Source organism: Mirounga leonina, unplaced genomic scaffold (assembly GCF_011800145.1).
Source record: "Mirounga leonina isolate KUSES-001 unplaced genomic scaffold, KU_Mleo_1.0 Mir_97, whole genome shotgun sequence".
Lineage (NCBI taxonomy): Eukaryota > Metazoa > Chordata > Mammalia > Carnivora > Phocidae > Mirounga > Mirounga leonina.
In genome coordinates this window covers 6,052,976-6,069,178 of record NW_023270889.1, presented here as the reverse complement: position 1 = coordinate 6,069,178, position 16,203 = coordinate 6,052,976, and the positions used below count along the sequence as shown (strand labels likewise).

General features: G+C 36.5%; 1 protein-coding gene across 1 annotated transcript in view; it reads left to right on the top strand.

Moving 5' to 3' along the window:
* The first annotated feature begins 11,540 nt into the window (after positions 1-11,540).
* LOC118006570 (complement component C6-like) overlaps positions 11,541-16,203 on the top strand; it is a 60,667-nt gene continuing 56,004 nt past the window's right edge. Inside the window, exons 1-2 of the mRNA XM_034999290.1 lie at positions 11,541-11,605; positions 15,007-15,169. Coding sequence (XP_034855181.1) covers positions 15,027-15,169 — 143 coding nt within the window. The 5' untranslated portion in view covers positions 11,541-11,605; positions 15,007-15,026. The remainder of the gene's footprint in view (positions 11,606-15,006; positions 15,170-16,203) is intronic.

Here is a 16,203-nt window from a genome sequence, read left to right as displayed (position 1 = left end):
CAAGTTCAACTTCGAGCTGAATATAAATCTTTCCCTCACAGTCTCATGAATTGTATTCTTTATATCTGTTATCAAAACAGATTGGGAAACTTAATTTACAGAAGAAATTCAAAAGGATTTATGCATGTTAAAATTTTTTAAGATGGGGAGGAGGATAGGGAAAGTGTCTGGTTAAATGAATATGGTTAAAAGATTATATTTATTCCCACCTAGGAAGCTACATGAATTTCTACTGAACATAGCAATTGGCCATATAAACTTATTTCATTGATCTGCATTATAACACGAAAGAAAGAAAATGTTGTAAATCCAAAAGGACAAGAAGAACAGAGACGTCAGTAGACATCATATTGCAATAACTTTGGGAGACAGAAAGCAGTTGGACTTAGAACAGAGTAAGCTATATGCTTAAGGGCACATGGGGTGATTACTAAAAGAGTCATTTTTAACCTGTAGGACCCTGTAAGGCAAAGGACTTGGAGGCATCAAGTTACCTCACTCAAGACAAGCAACCACCTCCCCATCTTCTCCAGCAGGAAACACTAGGCCTGGAAAATCAAATCTTACATACAGATCGAAGATTAGAAATGATAAAATTGTCGATATACATAAAGAAGCAATTATTTTTTCCTTTTAACTTCTTTGAAATGCGTATGACAGTTTAAGTCCGTTTTACAACCTTTTTTTCATTATCACTCCCTAAGAAAATTTTTTGACTTTTTTTTTTCCGAATCACTCATCTCCTGCAATCAAATTTTAATACCCATGATATATGGTATACCTGCTTATATGTTGTATGCATATCTGTACTTTATACATAAAAAGAAAAAAATACAAAGTTTACTCTTTTTACTCAAGGCAGGTTTCAGAATGACTACACTTTTAAAAGTTAAAAAGTTAAAAGTAAAAAAGCTAGTGTCATGTAACAACTTCATAACTGTGTGACTGCACAGTAAATTTTAATGTAAGTTAGTTCTATAAATTATAATGTATGAAATTAATATGCAAATTAGCAACATACACAATACACAGTAATAAGAGGTTTTGAAACTTTTTTTTGTTTAAAGTAATTTACACTTGACCCTTGAACAGTGCAAGGGTCAAGGGTGTCGACCCCCTGCACAGTAAAAAATCCATGGAGAACTTTTGATTCCCCTAAAATTAACTACTAGTAGCCTATCATTGACCAGAAACCTTACCAATAACATAAATATTTGATTAACAGATATTTTGTATATGTATTATATACTATATTCTTACAATAAAGTAAACTAGAGAAGAGGAAATGTTATTAAGAAAATCATAAGGAAGAGAAAATACATTTGTAGTACTGTACTGTACTTATCAAAAAAAATTTGCATATAAGTGGACTCATGTAGTTCAAACCTATGTTGTTCAAGAGTTGGCTGTAGTTTAAAAATTAAATTGCTTAAAAATTATTTTTAGTGAACTCAACCTTTAGCTTTCGCTTGATATGAGAAAATAACTGTTAAATAACTGCTAGATATGCATTTGTATATTGTCAACATTTTTTCTTTTCAGCACTTAATAGGCTGAATAACTTATAGAATTGAATAAAAAGTATAAACTATTTTTATTTCATTCTCAAGGCCTAAGTCACAGATAAAAACACTGAGGATCTCACATAAACAACATCTCATGATTATGCCTCCTCTTTCAATATGCCTCAAGGCAGAGCAAACAAAGAAAAGAAGTCACCTGCTCACCATGGATTTTAGCACTGATCTTGTATACATTCTGTATCTCTTCCATAAACTTGATGTCAGTGCTGCTTACATGATTCCCAAAAAACCCAATGAGAGAAGTTAAATTCTAAGGAATAAGGTTCTATTGGGTGGGGTCAACCTTTACAGGGCTACAGACTATCGTAATATCTAAGAATTTTTCACCACCCCCACCAACAATCAATTTTCATCCTCTTGAGGGCAATGTTATCCCTCTTATGAATGCATAGTTAACAGCAAAAATTATAACAGTGTATTACGGAGTTTACATGAAAACTATAACAAAGAGACCTGGGACTGGGATAAATGGAGTTATATGGGTACGAGTACTAAGAAATACAAAGATAAAAAACAAAAAAGAGAAGAAGAGAAAAGAAAAACAAACCAGCTCTAATTTGAAAGTGACTGGTCCTGGAGAGAAGACAAGGAAGTAGGAAAGAGTAAAGTAGTAGCATTGTTTTGCTGCCTTAAAACTTTGAATCCTGTTTTTTTAACAATATAAATAGATTACATTAATAAAATAAAATATTTTAAATATTAAAATTAAACTGCCAAGAATGCTTATTAGATCCTTGCTCTTTTTTTAGATCTAGTTTATAAAAAGGCTTTTTTTCTGATGACACTCAAAACATTAGCAAGTCTATTAAAGTAAAATAAGTATAACAGAATGGTTTGGGGTGTCATGGGAGTACTGAAAGCTAATAAAAAACGAAGTGAAACAAGTTCCACTGGAGAGCAGAAGACCTCTAATTCCCCTTTTACCATTTATTTGTTTTGTTTGTTTGTTTGTTTGTTTGTTTTATTTATTTATTTTATTCTTATGTTAATCCCCATACATTACATCATTAGTTTTAGATGAAGTGTTCCATGATTCATTGTTTGTGCATAACACCCAGTGCTCCATTTATTTGTTGCATCAACTTGGCTAATTGCTAATGTACCCAGAGACCTAGGTTCTCCTTTATTAATGATACTTTACCTGCATAAAAATGAGGGCTGTGCAAATGGCCAACACACACATGAAAAGGTGCTCAGCATCACTCAACATCAGGGAAATGCAAACCCAAACCACAATGAGCTCACACCTGTCAGAATGGCTATTATCAAATAGATGAGAGATGGCAGGTGTTGGCAAAGATGTGGAGAAGAGGGAGGCCTCATGCACTGTTGGTGGGAATGTAAACGAGAGTGGAGAACAGTATGGAGCTTCCTCAAAAAATTAAAAGTAGAACTACCATATGATCCAGTAATTCCACTATTGGTTATATATCCAAAGGAAACAAAAACAGAATCTTGAAGAGATATCTCCACCCCCATATTCTTTGCAGCATTATTCACAATAGTGAACATATGGAAACAACTTGTGTCCATCAACAGATAAATGAATAAAGTGGGGTCTGTCTCTGTGTGTGATGAAATATTATTCAGCCATGAGAAAGAAGGAAATCCTGTCATTTGTGACAACGTGTATGAAACTTGATGGCATTATGCTAAGTGAAATAAGCCAGATAAAGACAAATACTGCATGGTATCACTTATGTGGAGTAAAAAGAAAAAGTCAAACTCTTAGAAGCAGAGAGTAGAAAAATGGCTGCTAGGGGCTACGGAAAGGGAGCAGGTGTACCTTGTGGAATTCAAGGGAAGGAAGTGTAGCTAAACCTCAGCAGGGACAACATTTATACTCTCTGGGCACACTTCTTCAAGTCCCCACTTCATTCTTCTGTCCCCCTGCATAGAGGTGTTCTCTGCTTCTCCTCGCATATGGCTGAAGTAAGGTTCACATTATGTCTCACTGGAGTTCCCATCGGTAACCTGGGCACATAAAATCCAATTGACTACTGCCCCATCCTGGCCCATCAGCCTTGCCCAAGAGGCGGAATCATGAGACCAGCAGCAAGTCCTACAGGATTAGATTTTCTGAGACAGGGCTGGGCAGATTTCCTCTAAGAAAGCATAGGGACAGAAGGACCTGCATTTTTAGAAGGATATAATATTTTAATAAATATTAAAGAAATGCTGCTTAAAAAAACCTACATTATTTGCTCATTTAGTTTGTTTTCTCTCTCTTCTGCCCAATAGATTATAAATTCCATGAAGGCAGGATTTTTTTCCCTGTCCAGCACCTAGAAGAGTGCCTTAACAGTAAATTTTTGCTGAACGAGTGAACAAAAGGCTCTAAATAATGATAATGGTAATTATAATAAATGTGGGCTAAAGAAAAGAGAATAAGTGGTTGCATGCACAAGAGAGGTTATGATTTCTGGGATAAGCTCCTTATAATTTTCAGTACTTCTCATATTCGTTTTTTCCATCCAACTATTAATATCTTTTAACTAAAGTTCTTGAAAAACTAACCAAACTTATTCATCTTTTTCTCTGTAAGTCCCAACATAATGGCTGGTGTGTAACAGGTGCTAGGAGAATATTTAAGTATTGATCAGAATGGGTCAATAGATATCACTGCTCCTATGGCACTCTGAGAAGTGCTTTGCAAGCCATAAAATGCTACCCAAATACTAGATAGTTATTTTCATCATGGTGGAGCTTTAGAGTGAATGTTTACATCCCCCCAAATTCATATGGTGAAACCCAATCCCCAGTGTGATGGTATTTGGAGGTGGGGATTTGGGTGACGATTAGGCTACAAGAATGGAGCCCGATGAATGGGATTAGTGCCTTAAAAGGGCAAGCTCTCTTGCTCCTTCTGCCATGTGAAATTATAACATGAAGACGGCCATCTATGAACCAGGAAGTGGGCCCTCGCCAGACTGCACATCTGCCAGCACCCTGACCTTGGACTTCCCAGCCTCCACAACTGTGAATAATAAATCTCTGTTGTTGATAGCCACTCAGTCCATGGCATTTTTGTTTCAGCAGCCAGAACAGATAAAGACAGAAAACTTGGAAACAGTGTTCAAGATGCATGGGACAACTGTAGGTCACAGAGCAAACTGGGAAGCCAATTCGAGAGTTCGGACAAGACTCCTTTGACCTCAGTCACCTTTTTTTCTTGCCTTTTCCCCCAAAACCCTGAATTAAAATTGAATCCAGATTTCTCTATAACCCTAGGAGGGACAAAAATACTTGCAGAGGTTTGACTTGTTTTATCTCAAACTATATTTCTATTCCTATCTATATTAAGCCAGTTTTCAATTAAGAGTCTAAGTAGCAGTTCATTTTCTTTGCATTCCAAAGAATCGCCAAAGGGTTTATTCAATTTAATATCATCATTATGCATTGCTCAACAAGTCAGTAAGTATGTAAGTAAAAACAATTTTTGAAGCCTTCTGCTATAAAAAAGATTGTTGCCTCTTAAGCCAGATCAATGAGAACCTGCATAGTGGAATTTTAGCTAAGGGCATGTATGTATAGACATAATGTAAAATTCAGCAATTTTCTTGCAAATTCATTGTGTGTAGACAACTCAATTTGATCAAAATTTATTTAACTTCTTTTTTACTCAGTTATAAACTGAATATATTATTCAGGCCCTGTTATTAAGGAAATTCGAACATATCATATGGAGTAAGAGACAGTAGGTGGTAATACAGCAAACAAATTATCATAATGCCTGGCAATAATACCTTCCATACAAGAGGTAAAAAAAGAGCTATGTAAGCTTAAAGGATGGAGGAATCATGTAGTTTCTGATCATAAGATTGAAAGTGTGAAATACAGAAAGGTTTAAGAAGGAAACACATTTGGAATGGGCCTTGAAGAACAGATACATAATACACAATATTTCAGAATACGAAATTGGGGAAGAAAAAGTTTCAAGAAAGAAGAACAATGTCAGGAGATGCTATAGCCCATTTTGAGCAAATTGTCCAATTTGACTGGCTAATGGAGTATGCAAAAGGAGGAGAGAAAATAAGTCTAAAGGGGTAATACGGAATCAAATTGTTCAGGGTTTCAAATATTAGGCATTAGGACTCTGTTCCTAATTCGGTGGTCTTCAGAAAAGAGCAGCATTGACATTTTGAGTAGAGTTGTGCCACTGAGAGGTGAGCTCTAGAATGACTAACCAGGAAAAGTAGTTTAGGAGGAATGATAGCACCACTTAAGCCACTGAAGGGATCTTCTAGTTGTGAGTTCCTCGGGGCTAAAAGTGGAGCTATAGCTACAGACATGGGGAAGAGATAGAAAAGATGAAAGTGCATAGACAAGTGATACTTCAGAGAGCACAGCATGGGATTTAGCATCTAGTAGAATACAGGAAGTTGGGGCGAAAGGATGCCATTGCTATGATGTCGTGTTCTATTTGGATTTTGGATACTATTAGTGAACATGTGAGTATAGTTAACCCTTAAACAGCATGGGTTTGAACTGCATGGGTCCATTATACGCGGATTTTTTACAGTACAGTACTGTAAATGTACTTTCTCTTCCTTATGATTTTGTTAATAACATTTTTTCTCTAGCTTACTTCATTGTAAGAATACAGTATATAATACATATAACATACAAAATACGTGTTCATTGAGTTTTGGTGTTATCAGTAAGGCTTCCAGTCAACAGTAGGCTCTTAGTAGTTAAGCTTAGGGACTCAGAAGTTATACATGGACTTTTGACTGCATGGGAGATCCGCACACCTAATTCCCATGTCGTTCAAGGGTCAAGTGTACAGAGACTGGTGGGCTAGGAAGCAATCGACAAAAAGGTAAAGGATAAGCCCTTTCATCAGAAAAATCTGATGAAAGAAAAGAGGCTGAGGATAGAATTCCAGAGAGGAGTAAGAAGAGAATCCTAAGAAGAAAGAGAGGAATTTCCTGAGAAAAACATGGATCGTAAGATATCCCAGAAGTCAATAGCAGATTGAAGCAGGTGGTCCTTCAGTTTGACAGTTAGGAAGTTCCTGGTGGTCACTGAGAGAACAACTGGTGTAGGCTGTTGTATTTGTAACTCCGATTGCAAAGAGTGATGTTAATGAAGAATAGCCATTAAGAAATTAAATATAGTCTATTTAGACTATCCCTGAAATAATTTTAGTAGTAAAGGAAAAGACAAAAAGAAGGTGGTAGCCTGAGGTCCAAAGCAAACTTCTCTTTCCTCCATTTGAGAGTTTTGATCTCTGATTCTCTGAGTGAAATAATTCAATTTGTAATTTTACTTGACCTACTCACACATTGACTGACAAAGTACACTCGAAAGGGCCAGGAAAATAGATGGGGTCATTAGCCTTGGCTCTAATGAGAAATTATAGTATTTTTCCTGTAATGATAAGTTGGCATGTGAGTACTTAGCATATGAAAAAGCCCTCAGATAGTCAGCAGCTTCCACTGTTCATTATCTTATGTTTTGGGGTTATTTTCTTGGCAGAAAATATCATTTGGCTGTGAATCTATCATCATTAAGAAAGGAATAAAGATTTTTAACAGAATACATATTCTCCTTGTGGAAAAATTATAATTACTCCATTTTAACTTTCCATGTCCTGGCTCTAATTTCCTCTACACTCTTCTGTTCCTCTACAATAGAGGCTTTTTCTGCTGGTCAGTCTACACAGTTAAGCTCACAAGCAACTTTCTGCTTTATACAGATATAGAGCATTTAATTGAAAAAGGTATTCTGTGTCACCTGCCAACACTTTAGAAGGCCTGCGGTGGCTGAAACAGTTCGGCTGGCGAATTTCATAGTATGCTTTGTTTCTCAGCAGCATGTGTCCAAGTATCATTTAGAGAGCACTTGTATTCTCGCACAGAGACATACCTGAGCATCACTGCACACATTCAGTTCGTAGCGCTAGAACAATCACCCATTCGTGAGTTAAAAAAAAAGAAAACTATTTCTACTTCTACTTCTCAAAGCCAATTGGACACTGTTGTTGCATTGATCAGACCAGAAAGCTCTCCCTCTGGGTTTCAGGGTTCAGAAGACTTTTTTCTGTAAAGGGCCACATAGTAAATACTTCAGGCTTTGCAGGCTACATAGTCTCTTTTGCAACAACTCACCTCTACTGTTGTAGTGCAAAAGAAGCTATAAACAATGACTAATGGTGTGATTTTATTCCAATAAAACTTTATTTGCAAAACAGGTAGCAAGCTAGATTTGCCCCCTGGCTGTAGTTTGCCAATCACCGCTCTAGAAAAAGACCTCGAGTGGGATGTGTCATTTAGCCATCCATAGAGACTCAAGATGGAGAACCCATATACATCATTGAAAAGATCCTAGTTTCTCAGTTGATGCCAGGTCAGTTCTAGGATTTGAATCACAGACATTTGCATTCCATCTCAAGAATTCCTCCATGCCACATTTAACTCTCACCACCTGTGTTTTTCCTGCACCATGGCACATGACCTTCTCATTTCTCTGTCCTCCTCATAGCCCATGTTACTTAACAAACCTACTTAGGCTCATCCTATTGGCTTCTGACTTTTATCTCTCTAGGTTAGGACTGCTAGAATTTGCTCTTTGCTCCAAATACCATGACCATAGGAAAAACGTATTTAATTTTAGGGCCTCAAAGAACCAACTAGAAAAAGAAGTGTATACACTAAAATGATGTATTTTCTTGCCCAGTCACCATATATTTTTTTCTTCTATTTATCTTCTCAGATACTGAAGGTGAAACTCCTGTACCACACTCCCAAAGTGTCTTCAACAGAGGTCTACGGCACACCACTCTGTTTTCCTTCTTAGCCTGAAATCTCAATCGTTAAAGTCTCAACACAGCACAGGAGAAAAAAAACAGACTATGCACCAGGTACCTGTACTCTGGTTCTGACTTACCCTGGTCTTGGGTAAGTTACTAGCATGCATGTTAAAGCACGTTACCTTGGAGCAGTGGTCTCCCCGCTGTACTTCAAAGAAGCTTTAGACCTGCTCAGATAATCATTTCCCACTACATGGTGAAAATATAAGTTGTTTGAGGAATATTTATTTTTGCTCTCTTGGACTATACTACTAAGAGTGTTAATGTGTATAGTTTTTCTGAAGAGTACCTGGGAGCTTCTAGGAATTTTCTCCCAGATTCACAATGAAAAGTACCTTGTGCTTATAGTTGCAGAGAGTCAAAGTCAACAAAAGTAGGCACTAAGAGAGTGGATAAGTAAAATGTGGTTGATACAATGAATGTCTATGCTCCAGTGGATTTATCTTGAATGAGGCTCCTAAGTATAATGTTGAATGAAAAAAGTAAGAAATCAAATAAAACTTTTAGCTAAGTACCATTTCTATAAAATACAAAAATATACATGGAAAATAAGACTTTGTGTTTTTGAAGGATACACATATATCTAAATAATCCTATATAAGAACCACCACCAAATACATTAACACAGGTAACTAATCTGGGAAAAGAAACAAGATCATGGGGGGAAATCATGAAATAAGTAAAAGATCTTGCACAGACCAATGATGGTAAGGTTCTATAAACTGTGGAATGTGATCTCTTCAGTACATTTAAATCTTTAAAAAATATGTGCTGTCACTTACAAAATTATATATGTATGTATGTTCTTGTGCATGAATGTACTTACATAGAGAGACAACACACATACATATATATATGACTGGGAGTATTTACTCCAAATATTGGAGTGACTTTTGTCTGGTTATTAAAAATGATTTTAATCTTCCTCTTCACACTTTTCCTTATTTTCTAAATCTTCCTCAATAAATATTCTATAATCAGAAAAAAATAAGAATCAATACATCTTTTGGGGCATTTGGGTGGCTCAGTCGGTTAAGTGTCCGACTCTTGACTTTGGCTCAGATCATGATCTCAGGGCCTACATTGGGCATAGAACCTGCTTAAGATTCTCTCTCTCTCCCCCTCTGCCCCCCAACCCCTCTCTTTCTCCTTCTCTCTCTCAAAAAAAAAAAAAAAAGAAAGAAAGAATCAATACATATTTTAATTAACGGGATGCATTCCTAAAGGGGAAGGCAATTTTAAGCAATTTATTCTATATATTTTTTTTTAAATGGAGTCAGAGATTTCTTTTCTTTTCAAGAGCAATACCTATTACAATGGGAAAATCATTGAAAATTCAGGACCCTGTGTAATATCTCACTCAGAGTTTCAGGGTTACTGCTGATTGAAGTAATCATTTGCAAAATTCAGAGTTTCCACAGAGTGTTTATTTTGACAACACTCTAGGTATTGTTAGATCTCTGGGGTAGGGCTGTGTGTTAGTTAGCAATAGGAAGGGGAAAGCTTGTTTGGATTACCATGTAAACCGTTTTCATTGTGAGGAGGGACCTATTGTTTTTTCACCCACTTGCAGCAAAGACTCTGTTTAAAGGTGACTGATATAATGATTTCATTCATAATCTTAATATTTCAAAGTTGTGGATCATGTTTCCAACAAACTTACCCTTTCGTGCATGAAAATACATAACTCAGATTATAGCCATTTATTTGCCTTTCTTTTAAAATAAGAAATAACTATTTTGCTTAAATCTCAAAAGAACTAAAGGTTCATGTTTCTTAAAGAACTATCCTTCCAGGGAACTACCTTGTTGAGATCAAGTTTTTCTGAGTTAAACTAGAGTTAAAAAGTAAAGCAAACATACCCTTTAACCAAAAGATGAGTCATGTGCCTGGATGCCCCAGCCTGTCCTAGCAAAGGTAAATATCATTTCTTGAGACTCTGGGGCATGCGTAGAAGAAAAAAATATGAAATAAAGAGACTGAAAAAATGTACAAGGAGATGGAAAGGAAGAACCTGCAGCTGGAGGCAAACGAGAGCACCCTCTGAACTGTCGGGTAAGCTACTCCGAACTGCCTTACAGACGGATGGTTCCTGTGAGGCAAGTATATCAGAAGGTGACAGATCAGCATGAGGTGGACTTCCCTCTACACTAGAATTCTCTAAATTCTCACAAAGCCATCTTCAGTGGTTCGGTGGGATTACTGATTTTTAGAGTCCAAGAGAGCTACACAATGGCTTCTCTTCCATGATGGCACCCCGGCCGAAGATTCTTCCTATTTTGTTCCATGTTTCTATGAAAATTGTACGGTAATGGGTAAAATGCCCACATGTCATTGTAGATATTTCCAAAAAGCCTAGAGATGTTAAAAATTAATAAATAAGGAAACATTTGCTATTATAGCAGGGTCATGGTAATAACAAAATTAGAGAAATAACTATTTGATCAAAAATTATCCTTTTAACATAAAATGATTTTTCCTCGTAACAATCAAATGTTATAAAAGGAGACAATACCAATTAGTTCTTTTATTAGCATCTCCTCAAATAAGAAGCTTTGACATTACCATCTTAATTTATAGCATTTTCCAAATCGCCTCAGAATAGGTGGAGAAGAATAGCCAGAGAAGAAATCAGAATAATTTTATAAGGGTTCTGTTCTTGAGGTTTTTGCTGTTAGCTGGAATAAAGTCCATCTATGCTTTTCAAGCTCTTGGAAGTGGAAACAGATACTGTTTGCTGAAAACTGAGAACTGGTAATCTCTTGTAATTCAACTTCCCCCAATCATCTACATGCTGATTCAGCAAAATACTTTAAGAATTTGTTTTTTCTACAATTGAAGGAACTATTCTGGAAGAAAACGATCTCTTCAAAATCTAATAAGAAAAATAAATGAACAACAACAACAACAACATCCTCTCCTGTGTAGGCTTCCTTGTTGAAGCAGTTCTTATATGAGAAGATCCCAATTTGGGGGGCTGGAGGGTAGGGAGGTGGTTGGTCTAGTGGCTGGTTACCAGGGAAACTTCACATTGTTCAGGAACCTCAGCTCCTGAACCAGCCCTGAAGCCAGTGAAATACCACCCGATCTGGAGTTTGGGTCTGATGTTAAAGACACACTATTCTGTCTGATTACAGGCTAAATTCTGTCTGGACACTCTTTGTCTCACTGTCCTATGGTTCTGTGCTGCTCAGGAAAACCAGGAAAGGTGAGTTACTTACCAGTGAACAAAAATCAGCAGGCAAGTGCAGCGGGATCTTTTAATTTTTATGATTCAAATAGATCAGGGCAGTAGCAGCTTATAGATAAGTAGCAGCTTATCTATGAGTTGCACAAAAAAAGCTTGGATAAAAAAACATGGGAAGAATCTTCAGTTTCTGTCTACCCTTCCCAGACAGTGATAATAGATTCTATTCTTTGTATCTCACTCAATACCTAGCAGTTCACAATGGATACTCAAATGTATGTCAATTCCATTTTAAATTGAAGGACATTCAGTCATATGTCAATGATTTTGGTTGCTTTGATTCTAGCATTTTTCTCTGAGTTTGTAGGGAAGTTCAAAAATTTTACTGATTTATTAAGAAGAAATGCTGTCAAGTTTGAGCATATTAGAGAAATAATTTTTGTATCTGATCTCATACTCTTGGTTTGAATGAAGATTTTTTTTTTTTTTGCTGAAGTATTTTTTTTTTTACCACAAATATGAAACATAAAATGACCACATTAAAATATAATCAGAAACGTACCCTCTGAAACATTTGAGGGAGCCATATTTCAGTAGGGCAATTTGGCAATACCTATTAGTATTTTAAATTTCATGTCATTTGACTAAGCCATCTACTGCTAGGAACACACCCACCGATCCCATGGATATACAACGAAAGTATACTAAGATACAATACAAAGATGTTTATTGCAGTGTGTGTGTATACTAAATGTTTAAATTAGGATAATAGTTAAATCCAATGTAATACATCCATATGGTACAAAACAATACAGGCATTAAAAGGATGAAGTAGATATGCATCTCTCAATACAGAAACATCTTCAAAGTGTATTATGCTGATTATGTGATTATGTGTGGGAAGAGGTTCTGGTTACAGGTAGAAGAGAACTCCAGCCTTATATTTTTCTTTCTGTTCTGTTTAAAATTTTCAAATATAGGCATGTGTTATTTTTACTTCTTTTGAATGTCAGCAGAAATTTTCTGGTTGATTACATTATAAGTCATCTTAATTTTCTTCTTTGTGTATCTTGATACAATTTAGAACTCAATAAACGTTATCAAAGAAATAAGAGGTGGACTAACTAAATTACAAGTGTTTTAAAAAGAAATCAGAATCTCAAAAGGTGTAGTTTTTTATTTCAATCAACTATTACAACAAAGCTGAGATAAAGCAGTTACGCTACAAACTATCAGTCTTGCTAAAACAATGGAAGACAATTAAACAGACAAGTTCATTTCTAAAGTCTATGAAATATCCTTAATTTGGCAGAAATTTTAAGAATAGTATTACAAAAGTGGCTGTAATTATGGACTCAAATTATGATACTCATATTTCATGAAAATCCATTTCTAAACTATTTCCTAGACTCAATTCAAATTTATTCATTATATGTTATGCTTGCTCTCATTCGTCTAAATGCTGAAATGAATAAAACAGACAAAAGAGATCAAGCACCACCATGTTTACATTCTAATAAAGAAGGAAAGAGGGAAGAGGAGATACTTATGTAAACTTAAGTAATAATTTATATATCAAGAGGGGATGTATAACAAAGAAAAATAAAGCAGTGAAGGGGCATAGGAAACACTGGTGGGAAACTGCAATTTCAAATAAAATGGTCAGAGATCTGATTTTAATTGTAAGATGAAAAGTAACTAAAGCCATATTTCTAAATCGTTTTGAATGTGAATAGCCTTATTTAATACCAAAACATATTTTTGGCTTTCACATGATCCTTGCTTCAATTGAGGAGCCCCTAATTTTGAAATATGCGTGAGCAAAAGCTACAATTAAATTTGTAACACTCTTAAATGTTATTACTAACTTGTAAAACTAATTTTTATTGAGTGATGATTCCATGCCAAGGATTGTTCTAAGCACTTTGCATGAATTTTCTTACTGAATCCTAACAAAAGTCTTACGAAGAAGGTAGAGTGTAATTGCTGTTTTATAGATAATGAAACTGAGGCACAGAAATTAAGTGAATGGCAGGCCTTCTGGGTGCCTCGGTCAGTTAAGTGTCCAACTCTTGGTTTCAGCTCAGGTCATGATCTCAGGGTTGTGGGATCCAGCCCCGTGTCTGCTTGTCCCTCTCCCTCAGCCCCTCCCACCACTCTAAAATAAGTAAATAAATCTTAAAAAAAAAAAAATTAAGTGAATGGCACTTTATCTCTTTAAATGAAAGCTACTATATTTATTACAGCATCATTTTCTGTATATATTTAATCATGTTGCATGTTTTGTTAGAGATATAAAGATCAAAATAGCAACACTGTGGGCAGAGGTTGTTTTGCAAATTCCTTTCAACAACTCACAGATCCTCAAGGCTCCACAGCACACAGAGGGGAGTCACTGGTCAAAGTTTTCTCTGGCATTCAGCTACATCTGGATAAGCGCTCTTGTGGCCTGGGTGGTAGAGTTCAAAGCATCTAGATACTCCAGCAACACAATCATTAGTGTGATCAGAAATCCAATGAAGGGATGCACCTCATCCAAGAATGAGGAGTCCTGGGCACTTAGTTGTCATGCAGTCTCAACATTACTGCCCCTCCTTAAGCCCCAGTTTCCTCATCCATAAAATGAGGGGGTTTAACTTGGAGACTTCAAAGATTCATTTCAGCTCTAACTTCTATGACTCCATAGGTGGAGATAGTTGGGCATTGAACTCTCTCTTTAGCAGGCTTCTAGGATACCAGGAAACTAAATAGAGCTTCCAGAAAAATGCTCGAAATTCCTTCCCCAGCCCCTGAAAACTATGAAAAAATGCCATGTAATTGAATGTATTGCCCACACAAAATGAGCAGTTGTTTTGAAAAGTGTAAGATTAGGGTGCCTGGGTGTCTCAGTCAGTTGAGCATCCAACTCTAGATTTTGGCTCAGGTCATGATCTCAGGTCATGAGGTCAAGCCTCACATGGAGCCTCACGTGGAGCCTGGTGATAGGCTCCATGTCAGCATGGAGTCTGCTTGCCCCTCTCCCTCCCTCTGTGCTCCTCACCCCACTTGCATGCTCTCTCTCTCTCTCAAATAAATAAATCTTTTTTTTAAAAAAAGAAAAGTATGAGATTATTTAAGAATTTCCATTTTGGAATGAAATATTCTACAAATGTATACAACAGTACTTTGTCTTACAGCCTATCACCAACAGTTGGGAGAAACGTACTAGAACTGGAAGTTGTAACTCTAGGAATATCCACTCTAAAAATATTTAAAAGTAGGATTTGTAGTCATGAGGATGTAAATTTATAGGTGTTAACTAGCCTTAAGGAAGGCAGGGAGATGCAAATGATTCCTAACATCATATCTGATTTTGTAACTGAGAATGACTTGTAAAGTTTTACTCCCAACAAGCATTTGATGTGTATAACATTCCTCTTCAGGGCTTAGAGGCTTTCAAGGCATGGCCAGACACTCCATCTTGTATTTCATCCTCCTGAGTGCTCTGATTGACAAGTGCCAACCCTGTTTCTGTGATCATTACCCATGGGGTCAGTGGTCTACCTGCTCAAAAAGCTGCAATTCTGGAACTCAGAGCAGACAGAGGTGGGTGTGAGCTATGTAGCTTGTCTTTGTGCCATGGGAAACCTCACAGACTTAGCAATATAAAAAATGCCACACTAAGCAATGAGGTGCAAGGGGAAATATATGTGTGTGTGTGTGTGTGTATCTCAAAGTAAGAAATCATAGAATTTGATTTGGCTGTAATTTGCAGTCTTTTCCACGTAAGGTTGAAATGAAGTCTACATTTGTTCTCTTCGTAAAATCAAGGAGTGTCAAAGAAATTTAAATAAGAATATGTGCAATATCTTCTGTTGACTATTTAACTTACTAAGAATCACTTCTCAAGGCTTTTTTCAATCAGTGTGTAACTCCACTTGCCTACAGTTAGTGAGTTAATTATAGAGAATTTTCTACTCATTAAACTGAGTCTAACAGGACCTCAATTGAGCAGCACTATTAGCTATTAGCTTGATCGTTGGCAAGTACGAGAAGGCAAGAAAACTGTGTTTACTTGATAACATTTAATAATTCAGTCTTCTCACCGATTCAGACTACCTACCCCCACAGTTTCTTTAAATCTGTTAGATGTTTCTATTCCATGGAGATGCTCACATAACTTGGGAAGAAAGGCATATATTTAATGTGTTTTAATTATTATAGCTTTTTAGAGACCTATGTTAGAAAACGATTTTTACATGCGCATTGTGAGTCTCATTAAAATCACCAACTGACTTCCTCAATAAACCATCCACCAAGGATGTTAAAGCTTTTCAGACTCCTTCACTCAAGAGTCCCTCCGTAGCTCTCCACTGCCTACCAAATAAAGCACAACAATCCATACGGTCCCTCTCAGCCAGCACTGCCCAAGCCCATCCCACAAGCTCCACCAGGGACATGTCATGCTCCTCCGCCTCTAATCTTGGCATATGCCTTTCCTTCCACATGCCCTTCCCTTTGATGCCTGGGGGAGTCACATCAATTTTTCAAGATGTATCTATTATTTTCCCTTTGAATCTTTGGCCCCACAGCACTCTGACTCTGTCTCAATCATGATACTTATCAAATTATGTTGTCAT